This window comes from Hevea brasiliensis, chromosome 16 (genome assembly GCF_030052815.1).
Source record: "Hevea brasiliensis isolate MT/VB/25A 57/8 chromosome 16, ASM3005281v1, whole genome shotgun sequence".
Lineage (NCBI taxonomy): Eukaryota > Viridiplantae > Streptophyta > Magnoliopsida > Malpighiales > Euphorbiaceae > Hevea > Hevea brasiliensis.
In genome coordinates this window covers 62,633,903-62,653,334 of record NC_079508.1, presented here as the reverse complement: position 1 = coordinate 62,653,334, position 19,432 = coordinate 62,633,903, and the positions used below count along the sequence as shown (strand labels likewise).

At 30.2% G+C, this 19,432-nt stretch overlaps 3 protein-coding genes, 1 long non-coding RNA gene and 1 pseudogene across 4 annotated transcripts; all 5 read right to left on the bottom strand.

Moving 5' to 3' along the window:
• Window positions 1-9: 9 nt before the first annotated feature.
• Window positions 10-2,901, bottom strand: LOC110637860 (proteasome subunit beta type-3-A-like). Its single transcript, XM_058138460.1, has 6 exons — window positions 2,787-2,901; window positions 2,527-2,587; window positions 2,329-2,424; window positions 1,321-1,387; window positions 1,082-1,165; window positions 10-45 (listed from the first exon to the last, which is right to left on the bottom strand). The coding sequence occupies exons 1-6, from the start codon at window positions 2,899-2,901 to the stop codon at window positions 10-12; spliced, it is 459 nt and encodes a 152-aa protein (XP_057994443.1).
• A 500-nt stretch (window positions 2,902-3,401) lies between these two features.
• On the bottom strand, window positions 3,402-4,431 carry LOC110637861 (uncharacterized). Its single transcript, XM_021788219.2, has one exon. It carries the CDS (start codon window positions 4,276-4,278, stop codon window positions 3,664-3,666), a length of 615 nt encoding a protein of 204 aa, XP_021643911.2. The 5' UTR covers window positions 4,279-4,431; the 3' UTR covers window positions 3,402-3,663.
• A 1,442-nt stretch (window positions 4,432-5,873) lies between these two features.
• On the bottom strand, window positions 5,874-7,500 carry LOC131174509 (uncharacterized). Its single transcript, XR_009144839.1, has 2 exons — window positions 6,221-7,500; window positions 5,874-6,123 (listed from the first exon to the last, which is right to left on the bottom strand). It is a non-coding gene; the product is annotated as an uncharacterized LOC131174509 (long non-coding RNA).
• A 662-nt stretch (window positions 7,501-8,162) lies between these two features.
• Window positions 8,163-10,641, bottom strand: LOC110637871 (chloroplastic group IIB intron splicing facilitator CRS2-A, chloroplastic-like; annotated as a pseudogene).
• A 725-nt stretch (window positions 10,642-11,366) lies between these two features.
• LOC110637867 (zinc finger protein GIS3) lies at window positions 11,367-12,350 on the bottom strand. Its single transcript, XM_021788229.2, has one exon. The coding sequence runs from the start codon at window positions 12,052-12,054 to the stop codon at window positions 11,479-11,481; it is 576 nt and encodes a 191-aa protein (XP_021643921.2). The 5' UTR covers window positions 12,055-12,350; the 3' UTR covers window positions 11,367-11,478.
• Window positions 12,351-19,432: the final 7,082 nt, after the last annotated feature.

The window sequence follows — 19,432 nt, the reverse complement described above, 5'->3', positions numbered from 1 at the left end:
GTGTGTGTGTTAATCATGCTTTCCGCTATTTGACACAAAGTAACGCTGATCATCCACAAGCCATAAGTATATAAGATCTTATTGGCAACGCATCCCTGTTTCCTAGTTGTTTATAGTAACATTTTAAAATCTAAATCAATAGATTTTTTTTTTTCGATGGTAGACACACATACAGGATTCAAAGAATAAACATGCTCTTTAGTAAAATCAGGATAATTTTACTAAATAATGCTAACCAACGCTATCAAAAGCGCTAGGCGCCCTTAAGGCAAGAAGGTTCTTTATCGCCCAACGCACTAGGTGCTCGCTGGAGTGAAGTGAAACACTAATTTATTCTAAAATAATAAATAATTAAATATATAATATAAAAAAAGGTCTAACATATTACACAATCAATAAACTGTCAAATTTCATATTTATATTTCATGATATATTATATGTTTTAAACTTTAAGATAAAAAATATTCTTCTAATTAAACAAAATGTTAAAGCAAAAAACCATAAAGCATATAATATAATTTAAAATTCTATATGCATTGTTCAATTTCATTCATTACAACATGCAAACTCAAATTTTAATTCTCTAGTCATCGTGTAGATGCCAAAAAGTAAAAACAAATCAAATAAACTTTTCTCTTTCTTAACCTTTTTTTTCTTTAATTTCTTGCCCAGGGATGCCTAGGCAACGCCTAATCAAAGGCGCCTTGTATGGAAGCTTCCTAAGTGAGGTAGCTGGATTTTGCCTAGACTAAGCACCCAATCGCTCTTGATTACACTGGCGCTAACCTTTATAAGTCCACATCCACATCCACATCTATCCGTAATCAATATGGAATCCCGAAGGATCGCCCACTTACAGATGGGTCCACTCTAAGTTTTTTGCTATGGACACACACACAATAGCTCACCCCTGGGCACTTTGCCTTTCTTATTCAAGGTAGACAAACACTCTAAATCAAGAGAATAGATTCTACTGGAGCCAATATTATAACCCCGTAGAATAATTGGCACATAAACCAGTTTGTTGGCATTCTATGCAATATGAACTAGAAAACAGAAAAATGACGTACTGTAAACTAACCATGTCAGGCTTGAACATGGCTTCACAGGCACCATAAAGTGACTCTGAAGCTGTGCCAGCAACAACAAAGACTTTTGCTGAATTCTGCATTTAAGGAACAAAAATGTAAGTAACATAATTTCAGTATGACAAGAGGTTACCAAAAATCTGATGAAATTTGTTCAGAATTTAAAATAAGAGAAAATCCATCAGTTTATTTAGTAAAACTCCATATGCTGATTACATGTTAAAAACATCACAAACAATGATGTCAATAAAACAAGCTTGTGTCCACCAACAGTCAGTAAGTATAATTCATTGGCATTCCTACCAAAATCAATAATATTGAAAAAAAAAAATCCAAGAATGTCCCATAAGTGGCTTTCCTAGTTTCCCTCCCAAGTTGCAGGTTTCACACAAAATGTGAGGTGAAACAAGACGCCGCAGCATCAAGGAAATATCCCAGAAAGTAACAATTATTTCTGGCCCTAATACAAAAACCCAGTAGGAAATTTGCAAACTGCCATTAAATAAACTAGAATGAATGTTCTTACATATTTGCAATCTATTATGAAAACAAACTAGACCAATGATGGCATCGTCTATGGACGCTAGCACATTCAAGTTCAATAAGAACTCTGCATGTTGAGACCTCTCTAGTAGGGGTGGGTGGCCTTGGGTTGGAACAGGCTATTTTTGTTCAAGGTTCAGGGTATAGAAACTGAAACAAAAGGTCCCCTCCGGTTATGGTTCCTGTTCCTGTTCAGTTAAAGTTTTTCAAATATTTTATTTTTTAAAAAATGCAGTTTTGAATCAAACTGGTTCTGATCCACTTCAAGACCAGTTTTGATCAAATCTATTTTGACCAATTTGATCCGATTTCAGTCTCAGGTTGGAACAGTTGTGTTTTGAACCGGACCATCAACATGGCCAAGTCTAGCCTACAGGGGTGGGTGGCCATTGGGTTGGAACAGGCGATTTTTGTTCAAGGTTCAGGGTACAGAAAGTGAAACAAAAGGTCCCCTCCGATTACGTTCCTGTTCCTGTTCGGTTAAGGTTTTTCAAACATTTTATTTTCTAAAAAATGCAGTTTTGAATCAAACTGGTTCTGACCCAGTTAAAAACCAGTTTTGATCAAATCTATTTTGACCAATTTGATCCGATTTCAGTCTCAGGTTGGAACAGTTGTGTTTTGAACCGGACCATCACCATAGCCACGTCTACCCTATAGTTCCAAATAATGAAAAGAGAGAAGAAATCTAACAAACTTGGCTCCAATTGTATCCATTTTCATTGTGCAAATGAATGGCTTGTCTTCATCACTCAATCCTGCAATTTCAGGCTGGCAGAAATAGGGACCAGACCTGAGAAAGAGTAACATCTTCATTTATTTCCGTGCATGCAAACCAGTTGTGCTATAAGAAGACTTCAAATGGAACTAGTTCAAACGGAATTATGTAAGTTACAAACTTTTCTCATAAAGGAGGCTCCATGTCCCTCTCTTCTTGCAACTGGTACCACTGATACCTACATATTATTCACATTCCTAACCCTTGAAAAACAAACATACAGCAAAATGAAGAGAAACCCGCCAAAAAGCCAGCACACACGACAATAGGAGCCAAAACAATGCAAACTCATAAGATTTAATAGAGAGGCGATAAAAATAAAAGTAAAGATGAGTGAATATACAGAGTTTAAGTATCGGTTGCTAGGCCGGATATACCAAGAAAGCGCCTGTCGGGGACTTTGTAGATTCTCTGAAAATCAGTAGCGATTGCTTGAAGCTGGACGCCGAGTCGCCAATCGCTCGCTATGGCAAAGCAATTCTTGCCCTCCATCGCTATTAGGGCACTTCATTTGTACTCGAAGATCTGCAATTGCACCATGAAACTGATCATCTCATGTCTTGCCCTTCCATTAGTGCCTCTACATACACTTTTGTATATATAGTTTTTATATACCGAAATCTAGGTTACAGAGAGAAGAGAGAGAACGTACAGACGTCGGAATTTCCTCCCAGAGAGCTGAAAGAAAGAGAACACAGTATCGGACGTGGCCTTCCGTTTCAGCGGAAAGAGTTGGAGGGAAAAGGGGCAGAGTCGTTTCGGCTTGGTTGTTACTGCAGGAGGGCAGGATGGAGATGGGCTATGGGCCTACGGCTTTGTGCTTTAGACAGGTTTCGCGTTATGGGCTTTGATGGGCCATCTAAATATGTGTTTTTTATTTAAGTGAATATTTAAATTTTATTTTTTTAACGGTGATATAAATTCTATCATTAATTGAAATTAATGAATAATTAATTCTAAAATACAGTAATAGATTTGGAGGTTAAACAAGATTCACCCCTTAATTTAGTTAATGAGTTTTATTTATTTGCTTATTTATTTTTGTTAGTGAATGAGCTTAATCATAAGTTAAACATGATTACATCCAGAGCTTTACAATCCACCATAAGCAAATCTCTCAACTAAACAAAGAATCGTAGCAGTAACAAAGAAAACCTCTCATAACGCCACATCCAATTAAGAACCCAAGAAAATGAAATTAAAAGAAAATAACAAATCTCTCACATCATTTGTAGAATCACCATGGATTCAAAGTCAGAACTGCCTCAAACCCAACACAGTCTTGCCAATTACTCTGCCACCTCTTCCTCCCCTGTTTTCGCAATTAATAGCGGTGGCTGCAGCCATTGACAATCCCTTCAATGCTTCAACACTTGCACAGCTATTTCTCGACATTAGTCCCCCATTTCCATTCTTTTTCTCTCCAGCGCTCGCTGACTTACTTCCTCTAGAATTCGACAGAATCCCATTTATCGTTGACCAATTCTTTGATGGAGGTGTCCACTCTGGCTTCGGCTTTCGATTCTCTTTTCTTAAAGTAGCTGAGAAATCTGGCACTGACTGGGCCAAAACAGAAGACCCTTTTCTTGAACTAGTTAAATTGGCTTGAAATTTGACCTGTTTCTTCGGTGGTGTTTGTTTAAAATCACTCTCATCTCTTTCTTGTTGCCTTAAGATCTTCATTCTCAGCTTTGATTCTCGCAACTCTGCATATGCTCTGTATCTTGGTCCTCTCTCCATGATGTAGCTATCTGTGGTGAGTTTCAGAGGGACCGGTTGGTGAGAGTCTAAGGAATTGTGGGAAAGGATTAGAGACATGGGGTCAAGTGCATGGAAGAGAGATTGAAGAGTGGGGTTTTCTTCCGCCATTGTTGATGGATTTGAGAGATGGGTCAGTTTCTTGGTTCTGTGTTTTTATTAATTGTTTTCGTAGTTTCTTTTGGGAGAGCATGCTTAAAGAAATTGATTTTACAACGGTCTAATAAAAAGTGTGGGAGGCAGAGAGAGAAAACCAACCCTTTTTTTCTTCTCCCCATACTTCAACGTTATTGTTGAGGTGGGTCCCTTTTTTAAGCAGAAGAACGATTTGAATCACAGAGGATTCTACAGCTGCCGCTTGATCTGATGTGGATTCTGACGATGGTTTTTTTATTTGCGTTTCTTGATGAGATCAATAGCGATCGCTTCAGGGTTTTTTTTTTTTTTTATCCTTTTCTCTTAGTTAAAGATATATATATATTTTTTTTGTTAGTTGAAAGTAAAAAGGACTTTTGTTGGAATTTTGACAAAAAGATAGTGTGCACAGGCTGCCTTTTCAAGGCTTTGCATATGGCAGGCCAGGTCTCAGGTAAGGTGTATGGTGTAGGATTTACTTAAAAATATGAATTGAATTGAAATTTTTGTATAGTTTTAATTTAATTTTTTATTATTTTAATTTTAATTTAATATGATTCTTTATTCTTTAATTTTAATTTAATTTTTAATTATTAAAATAATTTTATTTAATTATTTTTTAAAAAATTTATACTTAAATTAATATTTAAATTTTAAATTGAGTTATTAATATATAATATATTTTTTAATTATTTTTAAATTATATAATCTATAAATACAAAATACATATATAATTTATGATTAAATATATTACATAATATAATAGTACATTAATAATTAAAAATTATAAGATAATTTAATACATTTATAACTAAAATATTAAAAAATATAAAAAAATGAAATATAATATTTATTTTATTTAGTTCATAATTATATATACACATATAAAAATATCTAATTATATTAAAAGTATATAATATATTAAAAAAAACATAAAAATATATATATATAAATTCAGTTCTAGGTTCAATTCTAGTTTGCTACGATTTTAATTTGATTTCAGTATAATTTCAGTTCGATTCAAAGTGAAAAATCAAAATCGAACCAAAATATTAAAAAATTTCGATTCAATATGATTCATATTGGTTTGATACAATTCTTCTATTCAGTTCAATTCTTCCAAGAACCGTGCACAGCCCTAATCTTAGGTTTGCATTATTGATCCTAAATATTCCATATTTATCAGACCCACTTCATCCGGCTGAAAGATTGAATTAACCGGGATCATTAATTCAAGTTTATTTTATAATTTAATTTTAAAGACTTAATTTTTTATTAATAGAATAATTTTTATTAGAATTTATTATTAATTATATACTGAAGTAGTCTATTTAAATTTTAAAAATAAATTATTATAATACATAAAACTAGATCTGTCAAGTGTCAGTTAAAAAGTTGAAAGGTTTCAGCACTGATGTTGGAAATTCGAAATGCACCCATCTACGCTGACCATCTACATGCTACATATGAGCATTGGAGTGCTAAACAATTGTATGGAGGTGAATTTTTCATGGTGCATTCCAGTTTCCACAATCATTTAACATCAAGTAAAACTGTTTTAACTAGCCACCTTAACAGTAAGATGTTTCATATATAATAGAGTTTAAATGTTTTTTCATAAGATAACATGATTTGATTATTTTTCATGAAATAGCATGCCTCAATTATTTTCAATGATTAAAACTCAGCCATAGAAAAAGGTGAAAACAATTTATATTGGAGTTTCACACGGCAATTATATACTTGGTTCTCTCTCTGTTGAACTGAACTCCTGTAGAAGAAAAGCCTTCATGTCCATGGTGTCAGGTGGATTTCCAATACCTTCAAGAAATGAAAGTTTTCACAGCATAAATAAGAAACAATCTTCAAGTAGATAAAATATTCATGTCAAAAACGGGAATAAATGTGACTAACCAACCTAAACACAGTTGAGGAAATTCCTGGCAACCATGCAAATGGTCGATCACACTTTCACTCTGTAGCAAGATATCAAAAGTTATAGTTCTATTTATCTCCTGGTTTTCAATTTGACAAAAACAGGAAGGAAAAAAAAAAAAAAAAAAGAGTTGGAAGTTCTTTGCATGAAAAGACAAGAATTCAAAATTATCTAGTCAATTGTGTCCCCCATGGATGCATCTACATGAAGACATCATCATTCATCACAATTATATTAAAGAAGTTGGATGGAATTTGATTTAATGTAGTAAGGAAAGTAAAGGTGGATTTAGAAAATATGACCCCTGCACTGAAAGAAATTGCGGAGTAACACTAATGCAGTGACTATCAGTAACAGAGATCAACTGATAGTTCACATACACTGATAGTCAAGTTAGGTCACATACAGTGTTGCTCTTCTCCGAAAGTTATTAAAATGTAATTATTAAAATGTAACTGATAGTTCATATACACTGCTGTATATTATTAAAATGCATACCAATAAAATATGACACAAAGGCACTTGATAATGAGCAGCAAGTGGTCCAACCTAGGCAATAATGAAAAGAGAAGAAAAGGTTAAGCATCAAGCAAATCAGCTACTTATGGTGGCCAGAATCTAATACAACTTATAAATCCAATGTAAGTGAAAGGGGGTAAAAAAGATAAAAGACTAACTCGGTTACCAAAAATTTCTCAACCTGATAGACCAGTGATTCCTTGCATCTCTTTCATGTTCAACTCTATTTAAAATCATATTTAGCAACAAAAATCCCTGGCATTCTAATTTTATTCACATCCTCAAAGCAAAATATCACAATGTGTAAATCAACTGAAGTAATTTCTGCACATCAAAGTATTGCTCAAATCTAGGTAATCCCATCAGCACTCAGCTTTTTACAATAAAATCTACTAATATTCTGGCATATGCAATTTAGGTTGACATTGATAACAAATGCTTCTCAGATTTGAATAACAGTGATGCATATACTTTTTCCACAATACAAAAAGGATGAATGGTGATATGAACCTACTTAACTCCACTTCAAAAGCTAGCACATAAGGAAAGGTTTGCAAACTCATATATATAACACCCAAGACCTTCCTGCAGAACCGATGTAGGACGCATCATTCCCGACCTCTTTAAACTGAACGTCCTCGTGAAGCAACCAGAGTTATGACTTGTTCACCCCAACCTCTCCCAAAGAACATCAAGGAACCTTTGTATATGGTCTATCAATTCATGCAAAGTGAGGCTCTGATGCAAAACTCCACTTCAAAAGCTAGCTTACAAGGGGAGGTTTGCAAACCCATATATGTAATACCCAAGACCTCCCTACAGAATCGACGTGAGACACATTATCAAATAGAGTACTTAAAATTGTTTTCAGATAATCTAAATTCAGTGCATCAAAATTTTCTTTCTTATTTTCCCATTATATTTTGAGGTTCAAAAGCTAGCTTACAAGGGGAGGTTTGCAAACCCATATATGTAATACCCAAGACCTCCCTGCAGAATCGACGTGAGACACATCATCAAATAGAGTACTTAAAATTGTTTTCAGATAATCTAAATTCAGTGCATCAAAATTTTCTTTCTTATTTTCCCATTATATTTTGAGGTTGCATTTTGAGTTGTTCAACGCATTGCTGAAGTTCAGCTGCATACAAAAAAATAAAAAAATTCTGGATGCCACATAGAAATTAGCAATTGAGAAGCTTGATAATGCATTACATAGTTGCTGATGCACATACCATCCAAAGGCCATAATAGATATTGGTTGCATTGGCTCATCTGCAAGGATACTAAAATCCAAAATGTTTAATGCTATAAATCATAATGATTGCTACCATCCCCTATAACAGATTCATTTGTGATAAAGGATGATATCACTTGCATGATATCCTGATTATACTTTATCTAGTTAATTTCCAAAGGATATCAGTGTCCCATAATCACTAAAGCTAATATTAAATAGCCATACATGTCAAGAAGTAAAAACCAAGAAATTGTAATGACAAAGTCAAATCAAGCTGTCAAACAAGAGATAGAACTAACCGATTCCCCACTAAAGTTCATGTATGCCTGAGGTTTTGCTATCAGAATTGGAACCTCTTTGATGCAACCTGTACTGATTACATAAAGAATCAAAATAAATGATCAAGCCCATACCAAACAAACAAAAAAGGGAATAAAACATAAATAGAAACTAGCAAAGAACATTCAACTTAACAACCTATTCCAATCAGAGCCTTTGATTGAATTTTGTTCATCACAACACCTTCTGCTTGGGCAATTTGATCAACCGTTTCAAAACCAACCTGACATGAGAATCTACCCAATTCAAAAATACAGCACAGGAAGCAACAAAGATTAGCATAATACATGCATTTGATTACATTGTGCCTAGTGCCATGGTACTTAACCCAATCCAACAATTAGCCAAGGGGTATACTCTACTTTAAACCCGTTGCTGTTAATCTGGCAATGAAGCACCTACAGACAACCTAGTGGAAACTAAATGCCTTTGCTGAAAGAGACAACTTCTTGGACAGGAAATGAAAGGTTTTGGGGTAGAGACTGCATACAACATTGACCTGCAAAAAAAAAAAGCAACATTTTGTCATGCGGGTATGAACAGGATAAGTTATCATCATTCAATTAATGTAACCAAGCCAACAATAATAAGATGAATGAGTTATTCACATGATTGACAGCCAGCCAATCGAGTATAAATTCATAATCAGAGAATCTGAGAGCTAAATAACTAGACAAAATGCAATTCCTGCAATATAAACGCTGAAATAGAGATCATCACGAAGTACATAAATGAAAAAAAAAAAAATCCAACAGAGAGAAAGCATTAAAAGAAAAACAAAAGAAAACCTATAACAGATAAGCTCAAAAGCGGCACAAACATACACAGAGTCGGTTCAAAACGAAGCAAGTTGAAAAAAAAAAAACCCTCAACTTACCCAGATTTGAAACTCTAGAGAGTCGATAAAAGAGGAACAGAACAGACGTCTTCTACGTTTGATACACTTGAATTTGTAGAAGAAAACTGATTGAGATAGTGAGAGAGAAGTGACAGAGCTGAAAACCTGAAATTTTGAGAGCTGTTGGTCAGCAACAGCAAGTCGCAGCTGGTTGGAGAAGGAGATACCTTCCAAAAAAAAACTTTGCACAGATATTTGGGCTGTGACTGTGTTCGGGTACAGTAGAGCAACCCGGTTCTATACAATAATGAATTGGGCTGAACCTGAAATTTTTCAGCTTTTAGTTTCTATTTTATGTTAAAAACAAAATCATTTTAGAATTTTATTTTTAAAAATATAATATTTTGTGATAATAAACTGGACCAGGTCGAGCCCTCAATAATCAATTGACCTCACAAAAGATTAAATTATATAATTATATATTTATTTATTTATTTCATTAGAATAATTTGATTTGCTAATAATTTATGAATTACGAGCGTATTAGATACTGAATGTATCAATTATATACTTTTTTAACTTTTCAAATAATTATGTAAACTTAAATAAGCTGAATATAGTTTAATTAAAATCTTACTTAAATTGAATAACTAAAATAATTAAAAATTATATTGATTATTAAAAATTTAAGTATAAGATTTAAAAAATAAATATAAAATTAGAAAAATAAAAAGACAGATAAAATTAAAGATAAATAAATTATTAAAGTCTGTTGTTAATTGATTGAGTGAGTGATTAGGCTTTTTCAAGTATCTAACATTTATAGTTTTATCTGTAGATATTTAAAAAACTCCTGAAAGATTCTAAAATATATTCTGTCATATTTTATGATTACTTGTAATTGCCTGTCCAGTTTTTAAAACTGCATAAAACTGTTATCAACTACTTATCTCAGATAATTATTCAGTAATTATTATTAATTCACTTATTAATTATTTAAGACTATAAATTAATTAAATTAATAAAATAAAATTAATTTAATTAATTTAAAAAATAATTCAATTAATTATTTGGACTTAAAAATAATTAATAAATAAAATTATTATTTGTGGCATAGATAATATTTAAAAAATTTTGAAAAAATTATATCAATGTCGTTGGAATTTTAAGGTTTTAAATTTAATTAAAATTAAATGAATTTTATACAAAAGCCTATATTAATTCCTAGCGGTGATAACTATTGCCACCCCACGAAGTTGGAGATGTTGCCTTCTTTGTTAAATGAAAAATTAAATTGTGAAACCATTGGTTTCACCATAATCATTGATTGTGAACTCTGGCCGTGCACGTAAATTTTAATTTAAACAGAGCTATAGTAATTTTGTCTTGTCTGGATGAATATATAGAGAGAGAAGGGTTTGTTTTATGTCTACGTAATACAACTCTCATCATGAACTGTGGAGCCATATGTTCCCACTCACACACACACATATATATATATATATATATATATATATATATATATATATATATTGAATTAAATACCTTATATTTAATACTAGGATTACTAAGCTATTCCATATTGATCGTGTGAAATTTACATTCAACGCAGCTGTTTACTAATAACTTTAAAACAGCAATGGCAATGCACATATTCTGCTTCTACCAAGGCATTTACTTTACGATCAGATTAATCACTTTCCTTATTTATATGTATTTTCTCGTGAGCATCACTTTGATCCCATGATTAATTTCCGGCTAAATAAATTTCTTTTGATTAAAACAAAAGAAGTCAAATTAATATAACATCACAGAAATTGATTCATTTATCTTGCAAATTGATGGATAACTATAATTATTTTTTCACAAGAACACTAAAGTTTTTCAAAAGAAAAAGGTTAAAATTAACAATTTTGATATTAATTAATTCACACAAGCTTAATTTGAATTAATTCAGTGAATTAAGCTATATTCATAATTTGATAGATGTTAGATTCAAATCTTCATTTTTTTCCTTATAAAATAATTAATCAAGATAAATAAATTTAAATTGAGTCTCATCCCTTTAAAATTTAAAATAAAAATGGAGATTGGAATTCTTCTAAAAACTTTTGGTTCTAGTCCTATATAAATGAAAATCATTTTCCTCACAAATACAATTTATCAGAAATTACCTTATTGATAAAAAAAAGTTGAGGAAAAAGTGCACCAAATTGGAAAATGTATACATGTCCCTAATTAACGGCACAACAAGGCTCTACATATCATCAACATTGAATCAAGCCCAAATAATTGTACAGGTGATCAAAGACCTAAATGCAAGTCCAAATTACCTAATCCCTTATCACGGTGAGACCCGACCTCTTCTCTGGTAAATCCACTCCAGGCCGCCATTGAATTTCTGGGATGAAACCCCAAACCCTCATCCAATGCCAGAACGTCGCCTTCCACACGCCTTCCAGGGTCAGGCCCGCTGCCATTTGAGATGAGACTCGAATGGGACGTGTAAAACCATGAAGGACACTGACGCTGCCTCGCTGCCATCGGAACCATCGCCGGTGGGAGGAGATGTGGTGGAAGCGGCTTGAAGGTGGAGAACATGGAAGTAGGTACATAAGAAGCAGCCAGGTTACGCGTTGCTTGGATCTGTGCGCGCTTAAGAAGCTGCCTTTCCTTCTTGTGAGCGTTTTGGTGGCCACCTAGTGCTTGCGAGTTGGCAAACTCCCGGCAACAATATTGGCACTCATATTTTCGACCTTCAGTCAATGATTCCGGAGACCCAGATGGAGATTTTCTTGAATCAACGGGAATATTATTCTCTAAAATATTGAAGCCAAAGAGCTTTAGAGTTGAGTTATTGGTGATAGTATTATCAGCCATGAGAGAGAGAGAAGGAAGGGTAAGGGGGATCGATGAATGAAACTCTTTGAAAGATAAAAACCAGCAGTGACTTCTAGTAGTGAGTACTGCTTTTGTGTGTGAGGTGGTATATATTTATAAAGGGTAAAAGATTTTAGCAAAAGAATTTGATTGAGAAGATGAGACAGAAAGGAAATAGAGAAAAGGGAGGCCTAGTTGGTTGTGAAAATCCCAAGGATGAAGAGGAAAAACTCAGAGCAAGAAACCTTAGGAGCTAACCTAGCTTAGAGTATATCATACTTTACCCAAGTCTTGGAAAATACTTCACATAAGACTTGGAAATATTTCTCTATCCAATGAATCAAAATATGTATGATGTCATTATATTTTAAATTTATAATGGATAGTAAATATATCTTGTATAATAATCGGCGCTTAATTATATATAACATATTTAATTATTAATATTTAAATACTTGTCCTATAATGTAAAATAGCATAATAATCAAATATTTATTTTATAACACAAAACTAATCATGATATTTTTTTATTTTTGCATATCTATCCTTAGATTTTTGATCCACGTTCCAAGCTGCAAGATTCAAACACTTTACCTCACAAGACAAGTGTTAGCTTAGAAATATTAAACCTAACATCATTAGTTTATTTGAGTCTGTTTGATGGGATGTCTCTTTGCTTCCGAGTGGCTAAATTGATTTTTTAGAATTCTATATCAGTCATGAATAGTATATATAAAATACAAGATTTAACATATTTTATAAAATTATTATGATTTTGTTAAATAGTATATATTTTCTTTATTTTATGTATATGCATATATTCTTAATTAATTTAAAAAATATATAAATATTATTTATTTAATATATAAATCTCATTAGATATAATATATTTTGAATGCATGATTAATCTAGATAAGAATTTTCTATCATATTTAAGAAAGACTTACTTAGAATTGGAAGCTTGAAAGAGAAAGATTGGCGTTGTCTTTTATGGGCCCATGGTGAGTAATAATTTTGGGATGTTTGCGTGATTGGCGTCAAGTTCTAACTCTAATTAAGCTTTATTTATTAAAGGGAAGATCTTCTCGTATCTTACTAACTACCATGATTAAGGATTCTCATCATCGGGTTTTTCATAAAAAGTAACCAAGTCCCACATGCTAATTAAATCCAACATGCATGTCATCTATGCTGCTTAGCCTCCTTAGCTTAGTCTTCTTTTTCTTCGTCTTCTTTTGAAATTTAGGGTCTTTGATTTAAGGATTGGATATAGCAGCTAATTTATGGCTAATTATAATTGTTATATTTTAAATATTTAATAAAATTATATTTATTAATATATAAAATAATTGATGAAGATATATATATATATATATATATATATATATATATATATATATATATATATATATATGAGAATGAACATTATATCTAATTGAATTATTATTTGTAATATTTTTCTATATATGATTTCTTATACCTTTAAATAATTTATTAATATAAAAATTAATTTAAAGACAAAAAATTTTATTATTAATAAATTTTAAAAGGATAATATAATTTAAATAAAAATTAAATTCAAATCAGTTACAAGTTACAAGTTGATAAAAACTATTCTAAAAAAAATCTATTATAAATTGCAATCGATAGATAATCTATCAGCTATTAGTTATAATTTTAATAGATTAACGAAATAATTTGGATATCAATCAGTTATCAAATATATTTAAAAATTAAAACAAACACTTTCTTAATCATTTTATTTATCGTAATTAAATTCTCCATAAATTTTTAGCTTAAAATGTTAAGTCTATTTAATTTGATTTGAAAACATGAACACATTAAAATTAATTTAAAATTAGTTGTTATTAATTAATAATTATAATAAAATTAATAATTAAAATTTTCAACTTTAGCATTTCAATTATAATTAATTTTAAATTGATGACTGTCAAAATTTTAAGTGTATTTCATCGCAATGTTTATTAAGTATCAAAAATTTACACTCAATCACTCATTCAAAAAAACACTTTAAAATAATAATAATAACAATAATAATAATGTCTTAAGGAATAAATGGAGTGTAAAAAAAAAAAGACAAATACTTCATTGTAATGGAATATATTCACTAGATTTTGTTAAGCTGCGTAATTGATCTTTGATAAATGTAAGGCTGGTAGTCTTGGAAGAAATTTTGTAATAGCAATTTCAAATGTGAAAACAAATATGTAGTCATGGATCCCTTAAAAATCCAAAAGGTCTCCCCGAAAGTCATCACCAGAATCCTAAAATTGTCCCATCTTGTCTGCCCATTCTTGCTATAATGACTTCATTTTGTCAATTTCCCTTGCTATTGTATACCTATTAGTCTTTTTCTATGTATGCGTAGATACAGCTGAATTCATGAGAACAAAAGAAGCATGCATGATGCCTTAGTTTCTTAGAAAATGACTATGATGTGATCAACAATTGGTAATCTAATCTCTTTTTCCCTCTATTTTCATAAGTTCTTTTTATCTTCTGAATTATGATTTGATCTTTTGTAGTTTTGCATGTGTGCGTGAAAATGACAATGTTCTAGATCGGGGTGGCCACGGTTCAAAAATCACCGATTACGGTTTCTGAACTGCTAATTCAGGTTCAATGAAATTATAAAACTGAACCAAACCATCATGGGACGGTTTGGAAGACAGTACCTGAACCACCGGTTCCGATTCGAGACCCGGTTTAAAACAGTTTAAAAGACGGTTTGAAAAAGACAGTTCAAGACGGTTTAGAAGTGGTTTAGAGGCGGTTTAAGAGCCACTTAAATGAAAAAATTAGAGAAAAATTTTATTAATTTATAATTTAAGTTATATTTATAAAAATATTTTAATATTTCTTAGAAATCTTTCAATCAAAATAAATAAGAAAAAAAATAAAAATAACTTATTTTTGAAAAAAAATTAATAAGGAAAGACTCGAACTTATTAAAAAAACTAGAGATTAAATTAATTTAAAAAAAAATAGAGAAAGGTGCATGAACTTAATTTTGCTCATGTATCCCTTTAGAATTTAGAGCAATTAAAATTTTCAGTCATAAGTTGAGAGAATATAAATTGAGGTAGTTTGGTCATGTGAAGCGTAAACATAGGAAAGCTCTAGTTAGACAAGTAGAGCACATTGGCTTAGAGGATAGAAAGAAAAGAAGAGATAGATCTAAACTGACTTGGAGGAGAATAGTACAATATGACCTAGAAGCATTACACATTTCCGAGGATTTAACCCAAAATCGTTTAAAGTGGAGAAAGAGAATCCATATAGCCGACCCCAATAAATTTTTGGGATAAAAACTTAGTTGAATTTAGTATTACTTGCCATTTTTTAAAAAATCATATGATAATTGATAATTAAAAAAGTATATAAAAAAATTAAAATACAGAGTATTAAAAATTTTATTGAATATATAAAATAATAACAGAGTAATTGGGATAGTATTAAAAATTTCAGTAAGCATATAAAATAATAAAGTAGGAAAATTGTGACAGTACTGAAAATTAAAAGGAGTATAGAAAATAATTATTTAGAAAATTTGAGAGAAATTGAAAGAGTATTAAGAATTAAATAGAGTATAGAGAATAATTGTATAGAGAATTAATGATATATATATATATATATATATATATATATATATATATATATATATATATATATGAATTCGAAGTGGAGTGAGGTATTTATTGAATTTTTTTGTATTTAAATCGCCGGTTTGGTCTGGTTTGGAATATTCAGTTCAATCCGATTTACAGTTTCTAAAAAATATGAACCTGAATCAAACTATCGACGAAAAGTTTTGGTCTGGTTCGAAATCGATTCTGGTTTTGATTGATTTCGATCCAATTTTAACTGAACTGGTTCTGGTTTGATTCTAGTTCGAAACCAAACCGTCGCTACCCCTAATTCTAGATAATATGTGTGTGTGTGTGTTGTGATGCACTTAACTCCAGCATTTTAATGGCACACAGCTTCGACCTCTACACACATTGCACACTAAGCTAAGACATCACACTTGTGGCAGCCCAATTGCTATCCTGCCGAAACGTGTTACATGAAAATTCTGAAGACGGAGAGCCAAGTCAATTCAAGGATGTCTATTATGGACGCCAACGTAATTGAAATTTGAGAACAAACCTTAATTTGTTGCATTGATAGACAGATATCCATCAATTCATGACTCTTTACAGATATCCATCAATTCATGACTCTTTGCGGCTTTAATGCAATCAGTTTCGCGAAACACATTCCATAGCTTCATATGTTTCTTGCCATATGGAACTAATTAAACATTTTCGCCATTGGCTACAAGCTAACACATTGATTTAAAAAAATTAGAAATTTAAATTATTATATTTATATTTCTTGATAGAGATGTATACCAAAAATCCAACTTTAAGTTGTTTGCTTTAATTATACATGTAATTATCCTAGAAATTAGAAAGTATCATCTAGCTAGCTTTGCTATGCTCTTGATTAACTTTTATTTTTCAGAGTATCGCTCGGCCATTGTGAAATATTTCTTTAATTTGGTGCATAATCAATATCGTATTTTACTTTTGAAATGAGAATAAAAATAAAACAGAAAAGTAATTAAAAGCTAATCAAAGACTAAATTATTGAATTATACATATAGCAAGTCACTTTTTATTTTAAAATCACCAAGTTGATGAGTAATCTTGACAAGTTCTTTTTCTTGTGAAGTTGTGATAATGTCTCTCACCTAATCAGTAATAATATATATATATAACTATCTTTTACAAGTCATTTTTTATGCTTTTCTTATTGTTGATTGAAAAAACGTAGAGTTCAATAAATGTTATCCTAGGGAGGCTGTCTCTGCTAATGCTCGGTTTCTTTGAGCTTTTTTTAATGAAGTTGGCTGTTTTCTCAAAAAAAAAAATAATAATAATAATAATAAATATTATTCTATAATTAAGATTGCCCGAAACACCAAGCATGCATGGCCCGTCAAATGAAGAAATTATATTATGGGGTTGTGGTTGATGTAAACGTATTACGTGAAATAATATTTCAATAAAAATTAAACATGTAAATAATTTTAGTTATTAAATTTAAAAAAATAAATAATTACTTAAATAATTATAATTTTATAGAGTCTACTCATCTATACACGACTAAATCTTATTTATTTATTATTTTATATAGAAAATCCTATATGAAATCACTTATTCACTATATAATTATTGTGCTAAGTGGGTTAATAAAGTGAGATCTTATATGATGGTACTTATACCTAGTGGTTATTTATATATTTATTTTCACAGTATTAGTAATTAATTACAGGACTAGCTTTTATATATCAAAAATATATTATTTTTTAAAAAATTTAAAAATATATTCACTCATAGTGATTTGTAATTATAAGAAATGTTTCTGAATAATAAAATAAAAAAATTCCTACTTTTACCCACTTGGTTAATCCTATTAAACATGAAGTAGTTTTGATATATGAACATAACTAAAGTTCTAGAATCATGCCCCAACATGGATGTTTCCACATATATAGTTGGTTAAGACTTAAGACTAAGCAAGAAAATTATGCAATTATTAATAAAATGAGGTTACCAACAATGCGAAAACATTAGGATGGTGCAGAATATGTCTACTCAGTGAAGAAAATCAAAACCCAAACAACAAATGGTTTAACTTAATTAATATTAAAAATATAATTAATTAGCTACAATTGATGTTTAATTATTCTTGTGGTTACTTAAATATTATAAATTAATTAATTGGCCGGGAACATTAAGTTTATTCTTTTATCGGAGAAGCTTAAGCAAATTCTTGGGGTTGCTTAAGAAATGTCCTGGGGCAATTGTTAAAAACATTTCTTAAGTAACCACAAGAATTATGTAAAAGAATTAATATAAGAAATGTGTTTCAATAAAAATAATTTTTTAAATTTTATAAATAATTTTTATTGAAGAATTATATATACATATATATAATAATTCACCATTTTTTTAATCTAACCAAATATTTAATTAAGAAATGATTGATTTTTAGAGATATAATTCGACAAGGAGGATTTTATAATATTTGAAATTATAAATTTAAAAATTTTTAAAAATTGCAGTGAATAGAATTTTATTTAATTATTATTTTTTATATGAGATAAAATTTTAATAGTTAAAACTTGAAAATATTTAAATAAAAATTATTATTTAATATAATAGATTAATTTTTATATGAAAAAATATAAAAATAAAAATAATAAAGAAGTATGCTGCATATCAATTTTTTAAACACATTATTATAAAATCATTTTAAAGGCTTAACTTTATATATATATATATATATATATATATATATATATTACTTCTAATATTTAAATTTGCTTGCATTGTGTGTACAAACATCGAAACCCCATGATGGATAATGGGTCCATTTCAGGCAGGAACAACTCTAATAAGTTGGGCTGATTTTACAGTGATGAGCACTTCTCGTCATGTAACTGGTTCAATCTGCTGGGCTGGGAACCAGGAAAATGAGTGCTAGGTCTGGACTTTCTTTACTTGGGCCTTGGGCTTGTTTGTGCTTTAACTCAACTACGACACTTGGCATGACAATGATGTGCCTTTTTCTAGATTATTTTAATGGTGTGCACTGTTTATTATTACACTGGCTTTGCGGATGATTGCTTGATTTTATTATAAAATAAAATTACTTTATTATATAAAATAATATGATTTAATAAAATTCGTGAATTGATAATTTTTTCTGTAAATAATTTATTGTTGGCAGATATTATTAAAAAATTATGTTACTTATTTTATTTTTTATCTGTACTTAATATTTTTTAATATTGTTAAAAATATTATATTTTTTATGTATATTTTTTATTAAATTAATAAAATTTTTATAATTAATTATTTTATGAAAAAATATTTTATAAAAATGTAATGGATTAAGTTGTAAATTTATATCAAATTATTTTATTTCTTATAATAAAATAATTTTGCTTTATAAAATTAAATAACCACATAAAAAATGAAGTGAATTAAAAGGGATTTATTGAAAAGGATTATATATTTATTTAGAAAATAATTTATGTAAACATCCTTTTAAAAGGGTAAAATTCAACCTTTTTTACCATTTGATCTCAAAATTAAAATGATTAGAATTTCCTAGTTGGTTGTGGCTTTTTCTAGATGCTCTCAAGGAATTGTTCTCCTTTTATTTCCATCTAAAGGATAGATTCTCGTTGGTTTATATTAACTTCCACTCATGCTTATCTCGCCTATACTATTATGCCGATTGAGCATAGATGCTTGGGGAACTTTTAATGACCTTTTTTTCCCTCTAATTACATTAAAAGGTT

Excerpts from the sequence above, each read along its gene's own strand:
- LOC110637861 (XM_021788219.2), bottom strand. The coding sequence starts at position 4,278 with ATGGCGGAAGAAAACCCCACTCTTCAATCTCTCTTCCATGCACTTGAC.
- LOC110637860 (XM_058138460.1), bottom strand. The coding sequence starts at position 2,901 with ATGGAGGGCAAGAATTGCTTTGCCATAGCGAGCGATTGGCGACTCGGC. Across the intron at positions 1,166-1,320 it reads TTTTATTGACATCATTGTTT|AATTCAGCAAAAGTCTTTGT; the intron begins GTGATGTTTTTA and ends CCTTAAATGCAG. Across the intron at positions 46-1,081 it reads CCATGTTCAAGCCTGACATG|CGTTACTTTGTGTCAAATAG; the intron begins GTTAGTTTACAG and ends GTGGATGATCAG.
- LOC110637867 (XM_021788229.2), bottom strand. The coding sequence starts at position 12,054 with ATGGCTGATAATACTATCACCAATAACTCAACTCTAAAGCTCTTTGGC.